The sequence below is a fragment of the Typha latifolia genome, chromosome 2 (genome assembly GCF_019914945.1).
Source record: "Typha latifolia isolate L0001 chromosome 2, TyphaL0001v2, whole genome shotgun sequence".
NCBI classification, from domain to species: domain Eukaryota; kingdom Viridiplantae; phylum Streptophyta; class Magnoliopsida; order Poales; family Typhaceae; genus Typha; species Typha latifolia.
The window spans coordinates 14049884-14072171 of record NC_133087.1 but is presented as its reverse complement, the minus strand read 5'-3'; the positions used below and the strand labels follow the sequence as shown (position 1 = coordinate 14072171).

Genomic DNA, 22288 nt, shown 5'->3' with positions numbered 1-22288 from the left:
AACAGTCAAATGTTTTACTTAATGCTACAGTAAAATAAATATATTCTAGTATATAGTGATATATTTTAGTAAAAAAATAAATTTATTTTGGTCAACAACTCTCGCTACTCTGCAAGCTTTGTACTGTACGGATCCCGACTAATCTAACGGGTTTAAACCCGTTCCCCGTCTGCGTCTCTAAAATAGAGGGAAGATGATAGAGGCCATAATCCATGACAATGGCGAGTTGTCTCGACAGAACGAATCTAAAAGGAAGCTAAAATTAGATTATAGAATAAAACCTCATGAATCATGGGAGTACAGGGTCTCTGGGAACTCCTCGCCCCCGTCGGTCGTCGCGTCTCCGTCGAAACCCTAGCCGGGAAGAAGCTCGCCATCGGTACCACCATCCTCCTCCTCCTCCTCTTCATTCCTCTCTTCTCTATCCTTATTTTTTTTAATATTATAAACTTTAACTTGGATGTTAGACGCCAGCATATGGATGGTTCAGTTCATGAAGGCGATGCGAGACGAGAAGGGGGAGATGGTCCGCAATGCCCACCTCCTCGGCTTCTTCCGCCGCATCTGCAAGCTCCTCTTCCTACGCACCAAACCCGTGTTCGTCTTCGACGGCGCCACCCCTGCCCTCAAGCGCCGAACCCTCGCCTCCCGCCGCCGCCACCGCGACGCCGCCCGCGCCAAGATCCGCAAGACTGCCGAGAAGCTCCTCCTCAACCATGTCTGCTATCTACTTCCATCTATAAAATCACATGTCAAAAATTCGAATTTCTGCAGATTATTCGTTGATATTCTTTTGATTGTTTTCTTGGACTTTAAATTTCGTGGCAGCTCAAGGCGAAGAAACTTGAAGAATTAGCGGAGGAAATTAAGAATAGCAGGATAAAGAACGATGCAAAAGGTAAGGAGGTCGAAGGCAACGGGCGTGATGATGGCCAAGGTAGTGGATCTGCCAACCAGGAAAGCCTGGATGAGCTGTGAGTGCTTGACCGGAATCCCTCTCATCCTCTTATTTAGTGACCTTAGTCTTTTTCCGTGAGTGTTTGATATGGTTAAGTTGTGTTTAGCCTAGCTGCGTCGCTTGCTGCAGAGGAAGAAACGGAATTATCTGGCAGAGGAATGGCCTCTTCTGCAGGTGCTGCTTTTGTGGAAGAAGGGGATGATGATGATGAGAATGAGAATGAAGAGATGATTTTGGTGAGTTTGTTTTGCATTTTAATTCTTACTTATTTATTGTTTGAACAAGTTTGCCCTCACAAAACATGAAGCTCAATTGATTCAAAAGTAAAAAAAAATCTGAATGCAGTGTCATCTCGCAGAAATATTCCTCATTTTTTCTGCTTCTTATTGTATCTAGTTGTTGGAGTTTTATGTACTTTTGATGGCAAATTAGTTGTTTACTTGTCTAAAGTCATAATGAGTAAATTTAACCAGCTCTGAGACCATGCTTTTCACATGCTTCTTCTGTCAATCAGTTTCAGGATATTCTCATAACTTCCAACAATTATCACCTTTTCTCATTTTCTAATTCAACTCAAACTAAGCATTGGAAGAAGTTTCTCAGTGGGAGATTATCAGAAGGGTAAGAAGAAATGATCAAATGCACGTATCTAGCTCATATTTGAATTTGGATGTCAATTGTTATTGATTTAAATTTTCTTAGTTCAAATTTGTGATACAACAGAGTGAATATTAACAGTTATGCTCTTGAATAAAAAAAAAAACTACACTCAAGATATCAGGCTATTGCAAGAGGTAAGATATGTTGGTTGGTTCATTATGTATTTAAGAATTTGTAATTGATTAGTGTTCTATGCATAATCAGCTGACTTGTTCCTTACTATATGGTGGCATGGTGCATCGCTACATTTGATAGAGCTTTTATTTTTATGGTTACTGGTATAATTACATGATGTACTATTAGTGATCATCATCTCAACTTATTTTTGTTGGCCAATATATATATATATGTACTTTTCATGTCTAAAGACAATGGTGCTTTTCTTGTTGCAGCCAGTAACAACCCAGAATATAGACCCAACAGTGTTAGCTTCTCTGCCTCCATCGATGCAATTGGATCTTCTTGTTCAGGTAGAGAATGTTTGCCGAATTTTTAGTTATTGTCTGTTGCTATTTGATTCGACTTGCTCTTTATCTTTACTTCAATATTTTTTAAGGAATTTCTTAATTGTTTTCCTTTTTCAATTCAGATGAGGGAGAGAGTCATGGCTGAAAACAGGCATAAGTATCAGAAAATTAAGAAGGTATGAGTTAGTGCATTATTTTATCTTCATTAATGGCATACAATTTTAGGCGATACTTTTGGCACTTATTTACAACATTGCAGATCCAATTAGAATTATCTGATGTCTTTTTTGATGAATATAATGAAGCTCCTAGTGCAGATCCTTTTACTCGTATTTATAAACTAGTTTGTCTAGTACTACTCTGAAGACTAAATTGATGACATTGTATAATCATTAATTTTTTTTAAAATAAAAGACCAATACATCTATTGGATGCTCTTTGGTGTCTAGTTATAAACTTAGAGTACTGCATCTGAGTATTGTCATTTTCTAAAAAAATCTACCGGAACTTTTTGTGAAAATATAGTTCATTGTCATTCCTAATAGTTCCTAAAGTACCGAAACTTTTTGTTGCTGTTTATTAAATATCACTGAGAAATTTATTTGGTCACCCTTATAGATGTCATCAAATAGTTTGCAGAACAACTTTTACTAAGTCAAGATATTTTGAAATGTTGATTACTATGAGAGATAGTTGAGGAGCAGAGATATCCATTTAGAATCTTTATACTAAGTGAATTTCTCCATTTCTCAGGCTCCTGCAAAATTTTCTGAGCTACAAATACAGTCATATCTTAAAACTGTTGCTTTCCGTCGAGAGATAGATGAGGTGCAGAGATGTGCTGCTGGAAGGGGTTTAGGGGGTGTCCAAACTTCAAAAATTGCTTCTGAAGCTAATAGAGAGTTCATTTATTCATCATCATTTACTGGCGATAAACAGTACGTATTACTAGTTTATTATTTTTTGTTGCAAATGCTTGAGAAATGATATCAACTTCTAATATTATTTTGGCAATGACTTGAACTTTTGTGCATGTCATTTTGGTATTCATTTAATTACTTCGTAAGATGGTTTGGGAATTTTTACTTGTCCATGACTAAATTTTGTGTATCCTTGTTGGCATTTTTATCTAAATGAAAATTTTAATTAAGTTTATTTGCTTCTTTATATCAGGATGCTGACGACACAAGTTGCTAATGATGGAGATGTAGATTGTAATGCAACTAAGAAGCAAAGCTCTTCAAATTTGTTGAAGCACAATCTATGTAGTAACTTTATATCTGGTAAAGAGGGTCCTGCTAGTGAACTTATTAGAGATTTTGGATCTGATGTTGAGACATACCGTGATGAGAGCGGACATGTTCGAGTAAGCAGAGTAAGAGCTTTAGGGATTCGTATGACTCGCGATATACAACGAAATTTAGACTTCATGAAAGAGTATGAACAGCAGGAAAGTCAGGGAGATATCTCCATGGTTCCAGGACCTAATAGCAGTAAAGAAGGTCTTGATCTCCCCGAAGGTCCTTCTGAAAGTAATGACCCTCCGAGTGCTTTTAAAATTAATGAAGATTATACTGAAACCATTAGCAAAATCCATCGGGCTTCAGTACTGGAAGATGGAAATAGTTTAAATGAGCTCTCTTCTTCTGGAAACAAGGATACCATAGAAATATCTTTCTTAGAAGATCAAATTGAGGTAAAAGATGCAGATGACCAGCTATTTCTTCATTTAGTTTCTGGAACTCCAACATCGAACTTATTTTCTGAGGGTGTTCATTTGGATAATAATGAGTCTAATTTATTTTCTGAGGGTGTTCATTTGGATAGCAGTAAGGAGTCTGATGATTTTGAATGCTTATGGGAGGAAGGTTTGGTTGAGGAAGAAAATGGAACTGCAATGGATTGCCAAAAGGAATCCCAATCATCTTCCGCAGAAAAGAACAGATACAAAGATGGAGTGGACTGGGAGGAAGGTGTTTGCGATTTTACTGAAGTTGGTTCTCATTGTCAAAGTGCACCTGAAAAAGTGTCAAGAGGATTGCTGGAGGAAGAAGCTCTTCTACAGGAAGCGATAAGGAGAAGTTTAGAGGATCTTGATGGAAGGATGTCTGAAAGTATAAGGTCAGAATATGTAAATTTAGAGAAATGTCACAATGATCAAAGCTCTTTAGTGTTTGATTCGAGTAATTTAAAACATACAGAGAGCAGAGGCAAGACATGTATTCCTTCAGAGACTAATACTATGACAAGTATGCCATTTAATATAGTGGATGGTATTGTACAACAAACTAATTCCAGTAGGCAGGATCTTCTCCATGCCATTGAGTTAGCTGATCCTGGTGGACAGAATGATCAGCAGATGTCTCAACTGGCTAGTTCTGATAGACAAGGTGTTCTTTGTGCTGCTGGTTCTCCTAGGGAGCGTTTTTCCTCATCAAACATATCTGATGCTGACTTAACTGCAGATCTATCTATTGTAAATGAAGGGAGAGTTCACAAGAGTATTGTGACATCAGATGCAAATAAAGAGACACCTCCAGTATCTATTGATGGTGAACTAAGTGAGGAACAGCAACTATCCATTACTACTAGAGATGCTGCAAATAATTCTAGTTTGAGAATACTTGCAGAGAATAATATTTGTTTCAATTTTAAGTTGAGTTCTGAAATTAAAAGTAATGCAGCTGAACATACTATAGTTAATGCCCATAGTGACCAAATTTCTGAACAAAGTGAGCCCTTTCAAAGAAGATATGTTGACAACTATCAGCAAAAGGACATTGTGAAGGGCAATTTTGTGGTTAACCTCGATATGCAGAAAGAAAAGTTGATCAAGCATGATAGTGATCCTTCTAATCCTACCATAGGAAAAACAACGGAACACATGGATGATCACAATGGAGCATTGGAAGATACATTGGAGAAGGAAATCTCACTTCTCAGGAAAGAACAGCTGGATCTTGGAGATGAACAGAGAAAGCTAGAGCGCAATGCAGATTCTGTCAGCAGTGAGATGTTTGCGGAATGTCAGGTCCTGCTCAGCACTTTATAAGAATTTTTTGGAACCTACTTTAGTATTTCAACCTTTTATGGCAATACAGAGAAAATTCATTCTAGAAGATTATTCCATAATACTTTATATGTTGTTGTTCTGAGGAAGTTCAGTAATTGTTCTTCTTATGATCTTGCCAATTTAGTGTCAGGGTAAGGGTTCAAAAAAAATTCTTTTCCAAAGGATCAATATTTTTGGAAAATGTTTGCTCATGAACAATCCTGGTTGACAGGCTAGAGCATGTGAAAAAACCATGCACAGTACATTGTGTTTATTCCAATCTCTTTAAATATGCTTTTTCTGTTTTTCTTTTTCATTCTTGATTGAAAATGATAACGATGGGTTATATTCTTATATGTTCTTATTGTTTTAGCTATAATAAGCATAAAAAACTATCATAAGGTGTGTTTGACAACTGATCTGCACTATTTATTTTGATTAACTGGATCAAAAATTTCTGCTCATCTTAATAACATACATAAATATATCCATAAGATACTGGCTTGCCATAGGATGCTTAGTTTAATAAAGCCTTGACCAACATTGCCTTTGACACATTGCAGGAGTTGCTTCAAATGTTTGGCTTGCCATATATAATTGCACCTATGGAAGCAGAAGCTCAGTGTGCATACATGGAAATGAAAAACCTTGTTGATGGTGTTGTTACTGATGATTCTGATGTCCTCTTATTTGGAGCTCGGAATGTTTACAAGAATATATTTGATGATCGAAAATATGTTGAAACATACTTCATGAAGGTTTGCACATATAGTCATAAGTATTGGGTTAAACTGTTTAGTTTTAAAAAGCTGCTTCAGTTTGAATCTAGTAACACCAAAGAACAATATCTCTGTGCAAAATTATAGTTATAATTGGGATAAGTTCTGCAACATCTTCGATATTTTAGATTCATTTTCCTTCTGAATTGCTCAGACAGATTATTGACACCCTAGAGTGGATTGTGACTTTCTATGAATTTGTTTTCATTGTATCAGGACATTGAGAGTGAACTTGGGTTAACTAGAGAAAAGTTAATTCGCATGGCATTGCTTTTGGGGAGCGATTATACAGAAGGAATCAGGTAAATCCTGTTTGCACTTCAGTGGATTATATAATGTGATACTGTAGCACTGGCCTGGTAAATGCAGGTCCATGCAAAATCTAGGCTGCAAAGATGTTAATTGATGCAAGTTATATCTATCTCCTCTATAATAATGGTATTATAGAGAAATTTATTTCGAATTGCAACAATGATAAGGACTGCGTGTAACTCCAAGTGATTTCAGGCATCTTCAATACCTGTGTATATGGATGCTTGAAATCTAGATGAATTTTGTTCCAAAGTTAGATGTGATAATTTTGTTGACTAAGTGAATTTAAGATACATTAGCATAAATAGTGATTAAACCTTATTATTTGCAGTAATGAAGTTGGACTCATTTGTCCATGATGAAAGTTTTCAGCGTTTGCACTTTCTGAATAATGTAGAAACTTATAAAGAGATATTAACAAAACTTTTAAGAATTAGAAAACTTTTAGGACTAAAGAGGATCTATCTATATTACAAATTATGTAAATTATGATGTAATGTGTTGAGCATCTTATACATAGGATTCAATGCATGGATGGTCGTGCCGACTGGCATGAGGGATGCCGGTCGGCACTTGCCATGTCGGCGGCGTACCGGCATATGGCACGAGGGGTGCCGCATGGCACCCTTCCTAATAGTTCCGCCGCTCGTCATCGACCTCGTCGTCGAGCTACCCATCGCCGATGCCAATATATATATATATATAGATTTATCTCTCTCTCTCTCTCTCTCTCTCCTCCCTCAGTCTAGGGCACCCGACGCACTCGGGCTACGGCAACGGCGAAGGCAAAGGTGAGTATATCTTTTTTTTTCTCTCTTATGGCACGACCGATGGTCGGCACTGTCCGTGCTTGTGGCACGACCATCGTTGATTCAATGTACACAATTCATTTGTTAACAAAGGAAGTGTTACACAATTAACCCTTAAAACTCAAATACTGGGAAAGAGAAGAAAAGAGAGGGTAGATAAAAGTGAGAAAAAAATTTGAATTCATGTACAAATTCTTAGTGTATTTCTTCTTCTTCCCCTTTTTTTTTGCCTCTTAGTGTTTCGGCACACTATTCCTTCCAAGATAGATGGTCCTAAGGTTTCGAAACTCGGTATCGAGATTGAGATTGGCCATTAGAAAAAAATCGATATGTATTGGTTGCTTGTATCGGATTGGACTATTTTTAATTATGTAAAATTATAAATATTATTTAACATGTAGTTTTTTTTAAAAAAAATCATTAAATATAACATAGAATAAGAAAATAAAAATTAGTCACACATGAAGTCTAAAAACTAAAGAGAAAACTCACTCAAAATTGTAATAAGTTTCGACTTGAATTTGACAAATATATATACTCGTAAATTTTTACCACAGAATAATAGTTAAAAGAGAGATCTATTTTCACTTAAAAAGTGGGTGGGAAAGAGCGAAATGAGAAATGAGAAAAAAAAATTCACTCGAGTTCACTAAAGTGTGGAGTAGTTAGAGGGGTTCATCAGATCAGCCGCTGAATGAGCTCGGTGAAATGTGAGGGTGGGAGAAAGCATGTCTGAGAGATAGAGGATAAATACTAAAAATTTAAAAAGAAGGCAGTTTAGGACATCAATTACTAATGTCTTTTAGGTTAGATACATTTTAGATACGACCTAAATCTTTAAAAAATTTAGTTTTAGCTGATACGACCAAGTTTCAACCGATTTGGACAATCCGGCTCAACATCGGTCGATTTTTGGATCCATGGATTGTCCTACTTCAGCAATGTCCAACTACCCATAATTAAGTGAGATGTTTTTTATCTTGTTTATTGAATCAACCAATTAATAGTAAAGGAAATACTTCCAAGTGAAACACAAAATGCCTATCTGCTTATTTTTTATTCTTTTTAATAAATAGAAATAGGACGTCCCTTATATATAAGTAGTTAAGTACTTAGTACTGAAAAAACTATGTCTGTGGTACAATGTAGATGCATTTTGCATTTTGGTCTGGTCTCTTGGTTTCCACTGTCACTCACAAATTGTGCCATTTATATTTCTTTATATTTGTTGATTAATGATTTTTCTTGATCTCTTGAGTACCTCATGTTGCAGTGGTATTGGAATTGTCAATGCCATTGAGGTTGTACATGCTTTCCCCGAGGAAGATGGCCTTCAGAAGTTCAGAGAATGGGTTGAATCTCCAGATCCAACTATATTAGGAAAACTTGATCATCATTCTGGTAGCAATTCAAAGAAAAGATTGTTGAGAAGTTCAAATGAAATGCGAAGTAATATGGAAGGAGCATCTGAAGTAAGCCATGATGATGAACCATCTGTTAGCGACATCCAAGACATCAAGGAGTCCTTCATGAGTAAGCATGTGAGTATGAAGTATGAAGTATGAACTACTTTGGATTTGTGTCATACAATTTCGATTTAATGATCTAATGATATTTTCGATTGAATCTCAGAGAAATGTAAGCAAGAACTGGCACATTTCTTCATCATTTCCAAGTGAGTCAGTTATAAGTGCATACATTTTGCCACAAGTTGACGAGTCAACAGAGCTATTTTCTTGGGGAAAGCCAGATTTGGTTTTACTTCAGAAGTGAGTTGATGTAATCATGTAAATGCTTTATATTGTCTGTTTTTTTTTTCAACTTCCTTGGATGCTCATCTTGTATTTACCTTTGTTTAGGATATATTTCCATGAGTATGTAATATTTTGACTTCTAGAAGTTTTCCTCCTAGTTCTGACTGAGTTATTTTCACCCATGTTCTCTTCATGATCTTTTATTTATTTTGATTTCCAACTTGCTCTGCATATATTATCAATTTAAGAACTACTAAATACTGAATGCATTCACACATATGTGCCCACATACAGCGGCCACCTTTTAAAACATTTCCTAATGGCGGGTAACATTTCTAGCTTTTTATATATAGTTTATGAACCCTTCCATAGAGCATCAACTTAATGTAGTTCACATCATTTACTTTATAGTTCTCATTTCTTTAAAAGGTAGTACATGGTCATGCAAGATCTGTTTGCATCTAGTTCTGTTCTTACATAGAAAGATGTGCTTGAATTATCCATATTTTTCTTCATGTGATTGAAAAGTGAAGACACCAGTTTTGGATTGCACCTTTCCCATTGTGAGAAGATCAGTTGTAGTTTCATGTAGGGCCAGTTGATTTGTGATTGCCGAACAAAGTTACAAGAAATTAGTAAGGAATGGTATCATGATTGTTATGGTCTTATGTTATAATATTCTAGCATTTGACAACTTTCTAATATATTTGCAGGTTGTGTTGGGAAACATTTGGGTGGAATAAACAGAAGGCTGACGAGCTGCTTGTTCCAGTTTTGAAGGAGTATAACAAGCATGAGGTCATCTCTTCTGCAAATCCCTTTCTTTACACTTCCTCTCTGTCATACTAGATTTTTGTTTGATTCTCCATACACAAGCAAGTCGCCTACTCATATTCAAAAGGCACTACTTCTAAAGTCAAGTTGAGCACTCAGACCATTGATTACCACACTTCAGATGAGATGCCCACAACATGTGGGCAGGCAACTTTTTTGTTCTTATTTCATGTTTTTATTGACTTAAATTTTTGCTTTTTAGTTTTACATACAATTGCTCTGGAAAGTAAGAAATCTTCAGTGTTCTTATGAAACTTCCACTTCAATTCTTCTCTCATACAGACACAGTTGCGGCTGGAGGCATTTTATACATTCAATGAGAGATTTGCTAAAATCCGTAGCCAGAGGATTAAGAAGGCTGTGAAAGGAATTATAGGAAATTCTTCTGCTGGTTTGGCTGATGACATTATTCAAGATTGTTCTCAATCCAGGAAAAAGAAATGCCTAAGCTCTTCTATACAGGAGAAATGTTCTGATGAAAAAACTGGAAATACAACGAAAGCTACAAAGACAGTGCAAAGAGGGAAGAGGGAGAGCAAAAACATTGAGTCAGATAATGGAGTTGGAGAGTCACTCGGAGGAAATGGCGGAACTGAACTTAATGCTGCCGTAGGAAGAGTCAGTGGGAGGAGAAGAGTACGAAGCAAGGGGCCAGGTAGAGATCAAGGAAAGCCTAACCTTGAAATTGCAACTTCTACTGATCACTTTGAAGATAAAGATGTAGAGGAAAATGACTTCACTGTGACAGAAGCCATGGCAGAATTGCGCAGGGTAAGTTTAACATATAGGTACTCTTAAAATTATTATTTATGCTTAATATACTTTTTTCATGTAACACTTGGATTTGTTCTACAAGAGCATGTTTATGTCTGTTAGCTAAAAGATCTGAATCTCTTGCTTGTTTGTGTGCCTACTTGACAACTCAACACTCATTTAGCTCATAAATGAGGTCCATGTTATACTGATTCTCATAGGAATGTCTTCTAAATTTTGTACTAAGGTTTAACAAAAAGAGGCCTTTTCTTGCTCTTCTTGACATTATTGCATGTGGAAGTGGACTTAAATGTTAAGATTGATATGCACTATGTAGTACGAATGTGTCTTGCTGCTTGTTGTGAAGTTATGGCTGTTGCATTGTACTTGATATATGCCTGGCATTCCCATTATAATAATATCATAAAATCATTTCTCTCATGCCTGCACCACATTGTTATGCTTTAAAATTATCTTATCATCTTTCTGTATTTGCTGATTCTCCAGTCGATGAGACCGCGGAAGCAGGTCAAATATGCTGAAGTGGATTGGGAAGAAGATTATCCAAATGTTAATTTGAACCAGAATACCCAAAAAGAACTTCAGCAACCTGAATTGGAGCAGGAGTTGGCTGAGAAAGACAGTAGGGATGGAAGTCAATGCCTTGAGGGAAGCAACTACTTTCACATCGGTGATGGATCTTTTCTAAAAGAGAGTGATTTGCAAGGTCATGAGATTGAGCAAACGACAAGCTCAATCAACGATTTGGCTGTCAAAGCTGATGGGGACGGCCATAGAGAGGCTTCTGGCCTTGATAATGGCAGAGGAAGCCCACCCATGGAATTTTTAAAAGACTACCATTTTAGTGGAGGTGGATTCTGCACTGATGATGGAGAGGGGCAAGATGATACAGTTGTCCTGCCACCTGCTGGGCCATTTGAAGGTTCGGTTGAACTGATGAAAGAATTACAAAATGTACCGGACAACGATGCAAGTTTGCACCCAGTGAGATCTCCTGGAGGAGATGATCTTATGACAACATCTGAGGTTCTTGATCGACCTAATTCTTCGATTGCAAATACTTACGCATCTCAAGAAGGTTCTACTAAACATGGTTTAAGCGCTATGCCTTCACTAAGACGTAAGAGGCGGAAGTCCTGACTGATTTTTGCGATATTTTAAGAGTTTTTGTCATTAAATGTTTGTAAAATCTAGTTCCTTTGCCTTGTAGATTTATCTTTTTTTAATGCTGTACATAAACATACATAAAAGATGAAAGGTTGTTCATGCCAAGGTCTTTTACTGTCATATTATGCAAATATATTGAGTTGAGCTGTTATATTGTTCTACTGGTTGATGGCATGCTCATGTAATGGAATTTGGAGAAATCTATCAGGACTGTTTCATAATTACGTTCAAATCTTAGGTGTTTGTAATAATAAGAACTCGTGTAACTTGTCAACGAAGTTTCCTTGCTATGCCGGTCTTTGGCAAATGAAGACGAATATTGCTTCTTTGTCAATTTTGCCAACCCAAACTTGTCAAAATTTGTGACTAGTTTTATTCTTTCGTCTCATTTCAAATCAGCAATTCGTATTAGATCCTTCGGTTGGAAGTGCTCTATGGAGTTCCTTATTCAAAGTTGCACAATGAAAGCTCTGCATTTGTATGAAGAAAAACAAAAAAATTTCATGTATGCTTGAGCTTTTTTTTGTTTCTTTTCCTTTTCTATTTTAGAGAGCTCTTTCAGCTTGAGCTTTGAGATAAGGTGTCAAGGAAATTTTTTCGAACAAGCTTATTATTAAGATTTTTTTTTAAAGTGTATATCCTTAAAAACAAAATTTTCTAAAGTTAATTTTTGTATGTATACCTCTCAAAACATAAATAGGCAGCTCTTAAATTCTTCAGAAGACCCCACAGTGAAAATTTAAAAACTTAGTAGAGGATTGCAGATAGATGAACCAATTTTCTGAAGACATTGTATTCTCTCACACATTTTGAGAAGTGAACAAAGCTACCGACTGGGCAGCGAGAGTCAGTAGACTTATATTCATTAAGAATGATGAGTCCATACTTTGCTAGCATGATCTTGATCACAGCTAGATTGACTAAGCTAAGAGAAGTGAAGATTGCTTGCATAATTGAGACTATTCTCCGCTCCACTTGGTCATCAGTAGAACTTAACTATTTTACCCACCTTGCGATTATCATTAAACAGCCACATCTCTTTGTGGTGATAGTCCATGTCATGTAAATCTTTGAGCACAACTAAAAGACCTTGCTCACCAACCCAACATTAGAAAGCTTTAGCCTCCAAATAATTTATTGGGGGTGTGTTGGTTCGTGGCTTAGCTTGAGGGCTCAATTCGGTTGAGTTTAATAGCTCAGGAGTGTGTTAGTTTAAAAAAACAGCTCGACAGCACAATAATATATTTGTTAGCTAAAAATTTAGTGAGACATAAGTATCTCTGTATTAAAAAAAAAAGTAATCATTTGTCCAATTTATATCTAATTTTTGAAAGAGAGTTCGCTCCTCAATATAAAAACGGTTGAGCAAAGGATATTCCACAATTTCAGAGGCTCCCACACACAACAGCAGGTAGGCAAAGTTATGGTAGGAAAAAGGTTTTAACTCTTTGGAATGATATTTTTGCACTCTCATATAAAATTCCAAAGCTTCACCAGAGATTCAAATCTAAGTTTTAACTCAACGGTAGGAGGTATGTTAAGTTAAGCTGGGACAGTTCGGCTCCTTTTCTCTTTAATAATAAAACAAAATGCAAGTTGCTGCATGTTGTTACATCTTTAATAGTATAGTAATTAAGACTTTTATTCTGTAACATGATACCAACCCAGAGTATAAACCTATAAGGGTGAAAGTATAATTTGGCCTATTTTTATATTATTTTTTTGGGTTAAATATGTTTTACCACTCAATATTTTATATCAAAATCACCTCACCATTGCTAAACTTTTATTTTGTATCATGAAGCCATCTTAAACCTTTTCTTTTGATACATATTTATTTAGAAGAATTGCATGATCATTAAAGTCATTTTGTTATCTTTGTAAACCTCGTTTACATTTATAATTTAGTTAAAAGTGTAAGGAAACACAGTGATACCAAATAAAGTTGATAAAGATTACAAAGGCAAGTGAGTTTGATCAAGTTATAGGAATATAATTATATTTGAGGTTTTGAACAAACTAGTACTTTTCTTTTTCACATCTAGTTCAAAACTTAAATACGAATATATGTGAGTTAAGTTTTTACGAGAAAGATACGAAAAAAGAGTAAAAATAAATATAATTTTATTATTCAAATTAGTAAATTTAAATTTTAAATCTCTGAAATGGTCGAATTTAAAAACATTCATTAGATATTAAATTGTAGATGACTGAATAAGCTTTTTACGCATATAAAATAATATCAATCGGAGATCAGAGTATATATAAAATATATATATATATAAGGAAAATATGAATAAAACTATTAGCTTATGTTGGTAATACTATTCACCTATGAATTATGTGCTAATTTGCATAGGTACCAACATAAGTAAATTTTAAACCTTAGAAATTGTCAAATTTGAATATGCTCATTAAATTTAAAGTTGTAGAGAATTGAATAAGTTTTTCAATACATATAAAATAACGTCGATCAAAAAATATTAAATGAAATATAATTTTATTATTCAAATTGGTAAATTAAAATTTTAAACATCTAACTAGTTGAATTTAAAAATACTTATTAGATATGAAATTGTAGAGGATCCAATAATTTTTTCAATGCATATAAAATAAAAGTTCATATAAAAAAAATATACGTAAAATAATGGATAAAATTATTCGCTTACGTTGGTAATACTATTCACCTATATAATTATGTGTTGACTTACATAGGTATCAACATACTTGAATTTTTAGCCTTCAAAATTGTTGAATTTGAAAATTAGTCAAAGAAGAAGTTGTAGAAAACTAAAAAAGCTTTCCAACTATATAAAATAACGTTTGATCAGAGTTTTTACGAGAATAATATGACAAAAAGAATAAATACAAAATAAATTTATTATTTAAATTAGTAAATTTAAAATTTAAGCTTTTGATTGGTTGAATTTGAAAATATTAATTACTAATAAGTTGTAAAGTACTGAATAAGATTTGTAAAGAATATAAAATAATATCGATTGGATTGGAGTTAATTAAAAATATATATAAGCAAAATAGTGAATAAAACTATTCACTTACTTACGTTGGTGATACTATTTACCTACGTAAATATATGTTGACTTACGTAGATACCTACATAAGTGAGTTTTACTCCGAAATGGTTAGATTTAAAAATATTCAATAGAGATGAAGTCGTAGATGACTGAATAAATTTTTCGACGCATATAAAATAACATCGATCGATGTTCATATAAAATTATAAAAATATATAAGCAAAATAGTGAATATCACCGTTTACTTATAGGCTATTCACCTATGTAATTATTTGTTCACTTTTATAGGTACCAGCATAAATGAACCTTTAGTCTGTGAAATGATCGATTTTGAACCAAAGTTGTAAACGACTGAATAAACTTTTTAATATATATAAAATAATATCGATTGGAGTTCATATTAAAATGATCTTAGCACTGTAGTAGTAGAAAAATAAACGAAGACTTCAAAAAGAAAAATAAACGAAGACTTCAAAAATTACACCGCAAATTTTTTTTTTCATAATAAGGAGGAGAAGGAGGACAAAAACAAAGAGCTTAAAATATGGTCACTGTCCTTTCCTCGCACAGTCTCCTAATAAAGAAGAGTTTTTTTTTCTCTAAAATAATATATATTTGATGTATAGAGGAACATGTCTTATAATTTCTCTATATTATGTTAAATGAAAAGCAGAGTTGAACGAAACCTTTGAAAGATAAGGCAAGCACAGAACAGTTAAAAAATAATTAAAAAAAATTGCAATTAAAAGATAAAATGGGAGAAAATATAACCTAAAATATATATTGGATTTTTTTTAAAGCAAATCTCCCCTTTTCTTTTTCCCTCCTCGGCCCTGTGGATAATTAATTTAGAGTTCCAGACGCTTGCAATTATTTAGTCCAACCCAGCTGTCTTCCTCCCTCTCCTACCAAGTCCCTTTCTTTGATAAACACAATTATTCACTAAAAAGTAAATAATAATAATAATAATAATAATAAAAATAAAGAGGGAAGTCTTCCCCCTCCTCCCTATTAACTATAAACAAACATCAAATCCTTTTTATTTTTCCTCCCGACTCCTAACCAGAATACGAATCCAAGAAACCGACGAACTCATGGGTCAATCCCCAAGCAGCAACGGAAGAAGACGAGATGAGTACTACTACCAAAACCCTCTTCCTCCTCCTCCTCCTCTTCTTCCACCTCCTTCCTCCTCCTCCTCCTCCTCCTCCTCCTCCTCCTCCTCCTCGTCTCACCCCTCTTCCTCCTCCTCTCCTGCAGTCCCATCTGGGTCTTCTTATCCATCTCGACCCAACTATTACCAACAGCAACCGAGTTCTGGGTATAGCACCGTGAACCGCCCTCCTTATTGTCCTCCTTCTCCTTACTACGGGGCCAATCGGGGAAGTGGGTGGTTGGCGCCGTCTTCATATCCGTGGTCTTCTGCGGCGGTGGCGCCGCCGCCCCCGCCGACCGCTACCCCGCTGCCTTATGTTGAGCACGAGAAGGCGAAGACAGTGAAGAACGACGTCAATTTGCACAAGGGTACGATCCGGCTGGTGCCTGACGAGCAGAACCCGGATCAGCACCTGGTGGCTTTCACCTTTGATGCTCTGGTTGATGGGAGGTATGTGCGAATTCGAGTTGATTAGACCCTTTTTTTTTAGTTTGCAAGTAGTTTGGATCATGATCTAACTTAATCACTAGAAAATTCTGGTAGCTCAATGTTATAATTTAGTAAAATCTGAAGTGTGAAACTCAAGTCATCAAGTTTCATGTGTTCTCGTAACCATATTTGGTTTTTATTGTTTGGAGTCATCAAGGAATTAGAAAAGGTGGGCAGTTAAACTGTATTGATCGTATGCCCACTTTGAAAGAAGAATTGCCTCAAATCGTAGATAGCTATGATACTTTACGAGACAACTACATATGTTTAAATTGCATTATGTGGATGAACCAAGGATAAATGATGGGATATTTGTTACTTATGTGAGAAGAAACTAAATATACACTCCATTGGCATTTAACTAGCTGATCTGCAGCGGAGCTCAATTTTCGTAAGCTCTACAAGTTTTGTAAGTTTAGGATTTAGGCTACTACTTTTTGACTGCCTTGTTCCATATCTTACGTTCTTTATGTATTTATGCAAACAGCTGCTGAAGTTGTAGGTCAGCGAAAGGAGGAAATACTAATTTTTCTTCTGAATTGTTCATATAGTTTACTAGTCAATATTCTGGGTTGATCTGGATTAGCCTCAAGCCTTAGCAGAACCTCATAAAACTCTAAGCCAGGGCCATCCTGATTTTCTTTGAGCATTTTGGTATCCAGGGGCTTACGTTGTTAAAAGCCTAAGCTGATACAGCTTAAGATCTAATGTACAAGGCAACTAAAACAGAAAGCCTTTTAATTCCCATCTATTTGAGATTGACTATATTACTAAAACAGTCTATACCAAATCAATTACTATCATGTCTTTTTTTTATTCCTCCCTTTAGCATCAGTTTTGTCTGCCTCTTCAGCTCAATTAGAGGTGTAAATCACCCGAGCTTGGCGAGCTGAGCGCAGCTCGGCTCAACTTGAGCTTGAGATGAGCTGGATAAGGCTGGCTCGGCTCGTCTCAAGCTCGAGAAAGCTTAAACTCAGCTTGATAGCTTAGGAAGAAGGGATAATAGAAAGGCAACAAATCAATTGAAAACCATAAACTTACAAAGCCTAGATTGATTACAAGAAAATTATTTTTTAGAAAAAAATGAATGAAAGAAAACAGCTACGCATATAGAAATGAAAGAACGCACCAGCACAGCAAAGACACCCATTTGATTAGACCTTTGACACGGCCGAGTTATCCTGCAACCTCATACTTTGCACTATACTTGATCACACTCCAGCTCAAAAGGGTCATGGCAATTGAGAAAAACTAAACTTAATCGCATTGCTGACATCGTAAAATCCCCCAATAAGGCTCCTCCCATAAGAAGAATCAGAGAGCCCATCTTTCATCCCAGAGTTACCCCTCCGTAATACATTGTTATGCCTTGGGAGCCTTCCAGTTACAGCTGCAGGAATAACACCAAATACCTCATTAAAATCCAAGATTTTGAACTGGGTATCTCTTAAATTTGAGCAAGAACTCACATATCGTCGCATTAAAGAATATAAGGTCTTTGTGAAGCATGAGAGTTGTAGAGGGCAATGATGGTGGGGAATGATTTTGACGATGAGAGTGATGAAGCCAGCAAGAGCTGCGGTGGCTACAACAGAGATGATGACCCAAGGAAGAGCTTGAGGCTAACGATGAGGCAACCCTCCGATGATGACACCATGGACCAACCGAAAAGAGAAAGGAAAGAGGAATGGTCACAAGATGGGCTGCCCACTCATCAAGGTGGAGGTGTGGTCGATGGAGAGTCATGGCCTAAGGATTTGTGCAGATGTCAGTTAGAGGAGGAAGAAGGCGAGAAGGATTTAGGCAAAATGGGTTTTTGGCACTTAAGTTTAGGATTATTTGGAGAGTATATATATATATACATTTCTTAATATTGGTTGAATCTGAGATCTAAAGGTTCAAATAACTCCAATTATTATTATTATTATTATTAAAATTACATTAAACCAGTGGAGCTGGCTCTAGCTTGGCTCGACTTGTTTAGAATTCGAGCTGAGCTCAAAAGCCTTGCGAGCTTTTTTAACAGCCCTACACTGAACTATCATTCTTCTTCAAAGAAATTTATTGTTTTTCATAATGGCACACTGTTTTGTCCCCATTAGACATGCTTAGGCCAATGGTACACTATATTGTCCCCATTAGACATACTTAGGCTATCTTAGTCGACTCTAACATATCTCTAGCTGCCTTTTAACTTATTCTGATAAATTTATTTCATATTCACTCTTTTTGAGTTTTTTTTCCTACCCAACTCATCCTACTCAACTTTGGATTTCTTAATTGCCCAATATTCCAATTGATAATGTATTTTATTCAATTAACCTTCCTATAAACTTGTCAATTTAGCTTAGAGGCATACAGTGAGTCAATGGTAGTGATAAAGTACTGCATATTAGATATTTGTCCTTTCTTACCAAACTGCTCTACTGTTTCTTTTTGCCATTCTCTCGTCAATCTCCTTGTCTTATCAACTATAGCCCAAGGCAACAAAAGCAATCTCTTTTATTTATTTCTTGCCATCAAGAATAGTTCTGTGCCTTCATATCCTTTTTGATGCTCGATTAATAAAATTGCATCTTGATGGTTGGTTTTAGACCTACTGATTCCAAACATTTAAAATCTTGTTTTTCCTTTGTGCTAATAGCTTTTGGTTAAATTCAATCCTTATTCATCATTAAAACATTGTAATCCACAAACAACATGCAAACCTCATCTTGAATATTTTTGTTAGTTAATTTATAACCAATGCAAAGGGCTTATTACTGAATTTTTGTGCAACCCCTTGTCATGGGATATCAATTCATCTCTCCTTCGATTGCATGATTTGGAACCCAATCCATTTGGATATCCAATCCCCACTATACAGTTTGAATTTATATTTCTTTACTTAGCAATGAGCATGTTAAGTTTGAATCAATCTCAACCTAACTCATGTGATCTTATTACATGAAAAAAGAGATAAAACATCTCGGACATACTTAGGTTCTATAATGTGGATCTTGGTCTAGTAAATTACAGTCTAACAGTACAAACTTAGAAAGTAGTAAGTTGATTAGGGCAATTTGTTTTGTCTTTTTGCATATAGTGTTATGGTATCTGCAGTATCTGCAGCTTTTCTAACCTTGCGTGGTGCATTTGTGCTTATTCTCCCCCTCTTTTCTCTAATAATAAGTTTTCCTAATGCCATTTGCCTGGTGACAAATTGTGTCCTCCCTTATTCTTTACTTCAATATATTTTTCTATCTTATCAAAGTCCATCGTATACATGTAGCTTTCCTCTTTTTTATCAACTTATGCAACAACAGTTTGTCGGGGTTTCCAACTAGTACCTATGCAGTTGGAAATCCACAACAGGCATGAATCTGTAGTGCCATCAGTATGTTGCTCCACCACTTGATCTACCCTACCCTTGGTCGCTGCTCCATCCTACTCGTGTCAATTGTTGTGGCCTAATCAAGCTTGGCTCGATAAGGCTCAGGAATAATAATGTAATATCTAAAATTATACAATATATAATATAATATGAACATTTAGGTTAAGATCTAAAGGCTTATCATATTAGTTATACTAGGGCTATATTTTTTTAGTCATGTCATGACTGCAATAGGAGGAAATTTTGGTTTGGTTATATCTTATCTTTTTTATGTTACTTAATAGTTTAGGTTTTCACGATCTCTCTGTTTTGTAGTTTGAATTAATTACATATGGAATGTTATTAACAATAGCCATATTCTCTATTCACATCTTGTTCCATTCAACATGAATCAAACCTAATTCAAGCTTAATTCAATCCTGAATCAAGCTTGATCTAGGTTTGAATCTGCAATATAATTGATTGGCTTATTTAGGCTCGAGCTCGAAATTTGCTTTGAATCAATTCAAGCTTGATTCTGAATTCAGGCTCAAAATTAATTTTGCGCTCTCAGTGGCTTTGTTCAGAGATTGGCTCGATTACGCCCTTAGGCATATACAAAGATGTATGCTACAGCTCATTGCAATATGTAGAAACTGTTATATAGTGTATGAGAGGTTTTACCCAGTTTTTGTGACAAACACTGTTTTTGTTATAAAATCTAATCAAATACATAATCAAGTTAAATCTTATTTATTATGTATAAGAAACCTGAGATCCTTATAAATGCTGTAGGCAAATAAGTCAATTGCTCAGGATGATTTATAGATCTTGAGAATTGAGGTTACAGGTTCTTTCCCTTAAATATGTCAGTCTTCTGAAGCTTGGGATTGGGACTGCATGAAAAAAGAACAGAGAACCATACTACCTGGAATATGAGAAAAAAGCATTGTTCTTCTTATTTTCTTTCCTATATCCTGACTAGAGAACTTCTTTGAATGTCCCTCTACACATAGTTTGTCTTGAAAGATCTCAATTTATCTCTCTTGATCCTTATTAGCATATAGTTGCATAGTTATCTTATACCATGTAATGCTAGGTCCTAGCATAGTAATATTAACCTAGTAAACTAGGAACTAATGAAAATCCTATATAAAAAATGGGCCGCCTGCAGGACCAGGCATGCTGACCGTTTGTGTTACGGCACCATAGCATGGTAATTATCGTTCAAAAAGTATGATTGTCATCATATTGATCGTGATTTAGAAAAAAAGTGCATGGCAGCTGGTAATTCTTGTTCAAAAGTATGATTGCCATCATACTGGTCGTGATTCAACAAAGCCATTGTGTAGACATGGTTCAATATTGATTTAGACTCACTTTGTTTCTCGGTCCTGCCAGATAAAAATTTGTAGGCTAACTTATAATAAGCTCCAATAATTATCTTCTTCTTTGGCTACAGTGCAACTATATATTACTTCGCCAAGGAAGGAACAGATTGTAATTTCTCTCCAGTTTATCAAGATATGCATAAACCTTCAAGTGTATCTTTCCAAAAGGGGCTAGCACAGAAATTTATCCAGCCTTCTGGAACGGGTTTTGATCTAGGATTTTTCGATGTGGATGATCTCTCAAAACCATTAGATGGAGATATCTTCCCACTGGTTGTTTATCTGGAAGCATGTCCACCACCTGAAGCAATGGTTGAACAGCCTACAAGATCTTCTTGTGCACAGATTACTCAAGCTGTCATAGAAATGAGTAACAGTGAGACATTTCAAGCCAAAGTAATAAGGCAGATATTGTGGATTAACGGTGAACGCTATGAATTGCAAGAAATATTTGGCCTCGTAAACTCAGCAGAAGCAGATTTTACTGGTGCCGACGATGATGACATGGGGAAAGAATGTGTTATCTGCTTGTCCGAACCAAGAGACACCGCCGTACTTCCTTGCAGGCACATGGTGAGATCTTCGTAAACAGTGTAATTTGCATCTTCTGGAGCATATTTTTGACCTAACTGAAGTGCTATTACTAATTTGCATAAAAGTTTGAACTCTACTAGCCCTCTGATTATTGCTTTCACTTTCAGTGTATGTGCAGTGAATGTGCGAAAGCACTCACCCTTCAATCAAATAAATGTCCAGTATGCCGGCAACCCGTTGAGAAACTAATGGAGATAAAAGTTAACAATGCTGAAAGCTGAAAGATTAAAAGCCATCTTGGTATGGTTGTTTCTCACGTTTCTTCGTTATCTTTTGAAATGGAATTGTTCTCGTGTATGTACAGATAGTATGTAGATACTTCAATGACAGAGGTGGAATTACATGTTTATATGTTAACGATGGTTATTTCTGTGACTTGGATAGTTGCATGGCCATTCTTTTATCATAGTTTGTATGTAGTCTTGTCCTACAAATGAATTGGAACCTGCATTATTTGACTTGAAAAATTAGGAAGTGCTTTTAAATAATACATACTTGTAAACTTGTATGACGGTGCAACACAAATCCTATATTTCTGGTTATCAGAAAAGGCTATAGACAAACACATGTTTGAACGTTTATACAAAACTTTATGTAATGCTCCTTTATTAGTCTATCACTGCAACTGAACTTTATGTCTACCACTGCAACTGAACTTTATTTCTTTCAGATTGTTCAGTCTGAGCTATTCAATCACATTCATAA

The 22288-nt window shown here is 35.6% G+C and overlaps 2 protein-coding genes across 4 annotated transcripts; both read left to right on the top strand.

Moving 5' to 3' along the window:
- Positions 1-211: 211 nt before the first annotated feature.
- On the top strand, positions 212-11717 carry LOC140782649 (DNA repair protein UVH3). Of its 3 annotated transcripts, XM_073129338.1 has the most exons (15): positions 212-379; positions 468-718; positions 829-974; positions 1065-1194; positions 2011-2088; positions 2208-2261; positions 2839-3023; positions 3259-5116; positions 5701-5895; positions 6133-6218; positions 8311-8578; positions 8670-8806; positions 9505-9589; positions 9908-10396; positions 10886-11717. In XM_073129338.1, exons 1-15 carry the CDS (start codon positions 292-294, stop codon positions 11537-11539), a joined length of 4704 nt encoding a protein of 1567 aa, XP_072985439.1. In that variant the 5' UTR covers positions 212-291; the 3' UTR covers positions 11540-11717. The 3 variants fall into 3 exon arrangements, with proteins under 3 accessions (XP_072985439.1, XP_072985440.1, XP_072985441.1); XM_073129339.1 differs by lacking the exons at positions 212-379; positions 468-718 and having other exon boundaries at positions 836-974; positions 1088-1194; XM_073129340.1 differs by lacking the exons at positions 212-379; positions 468-718; positions 829-974 and adding an exon at positions 1473-1579 and having other exon boundaries at positions 1103-1194.
- Positions 11718-15617: 3900 nt separating this feature from the next.
- On the top strand, positions 15618-22050 carry LOC140782996 (probable E3 ubiquitin-protein ligase LUL2). Its single transcript, XM_073129934.1, has 3 exons — positions 15618-16207; positions 21061-21562; positions 21691-22050. The coding sequence occupies exons 1-3, from the start codon at positions 15696-15698 to the stop codon at positions 21802-21804; spliced, it is 1128 nt and encodes a 375-aa protein (XP_072986035.1). The 5' UTR covers positions 15618-15695; the 3' UTR covers positions 21805-22050.
- Positions 22051-22288: the final 238 nt, after the last annotated feature.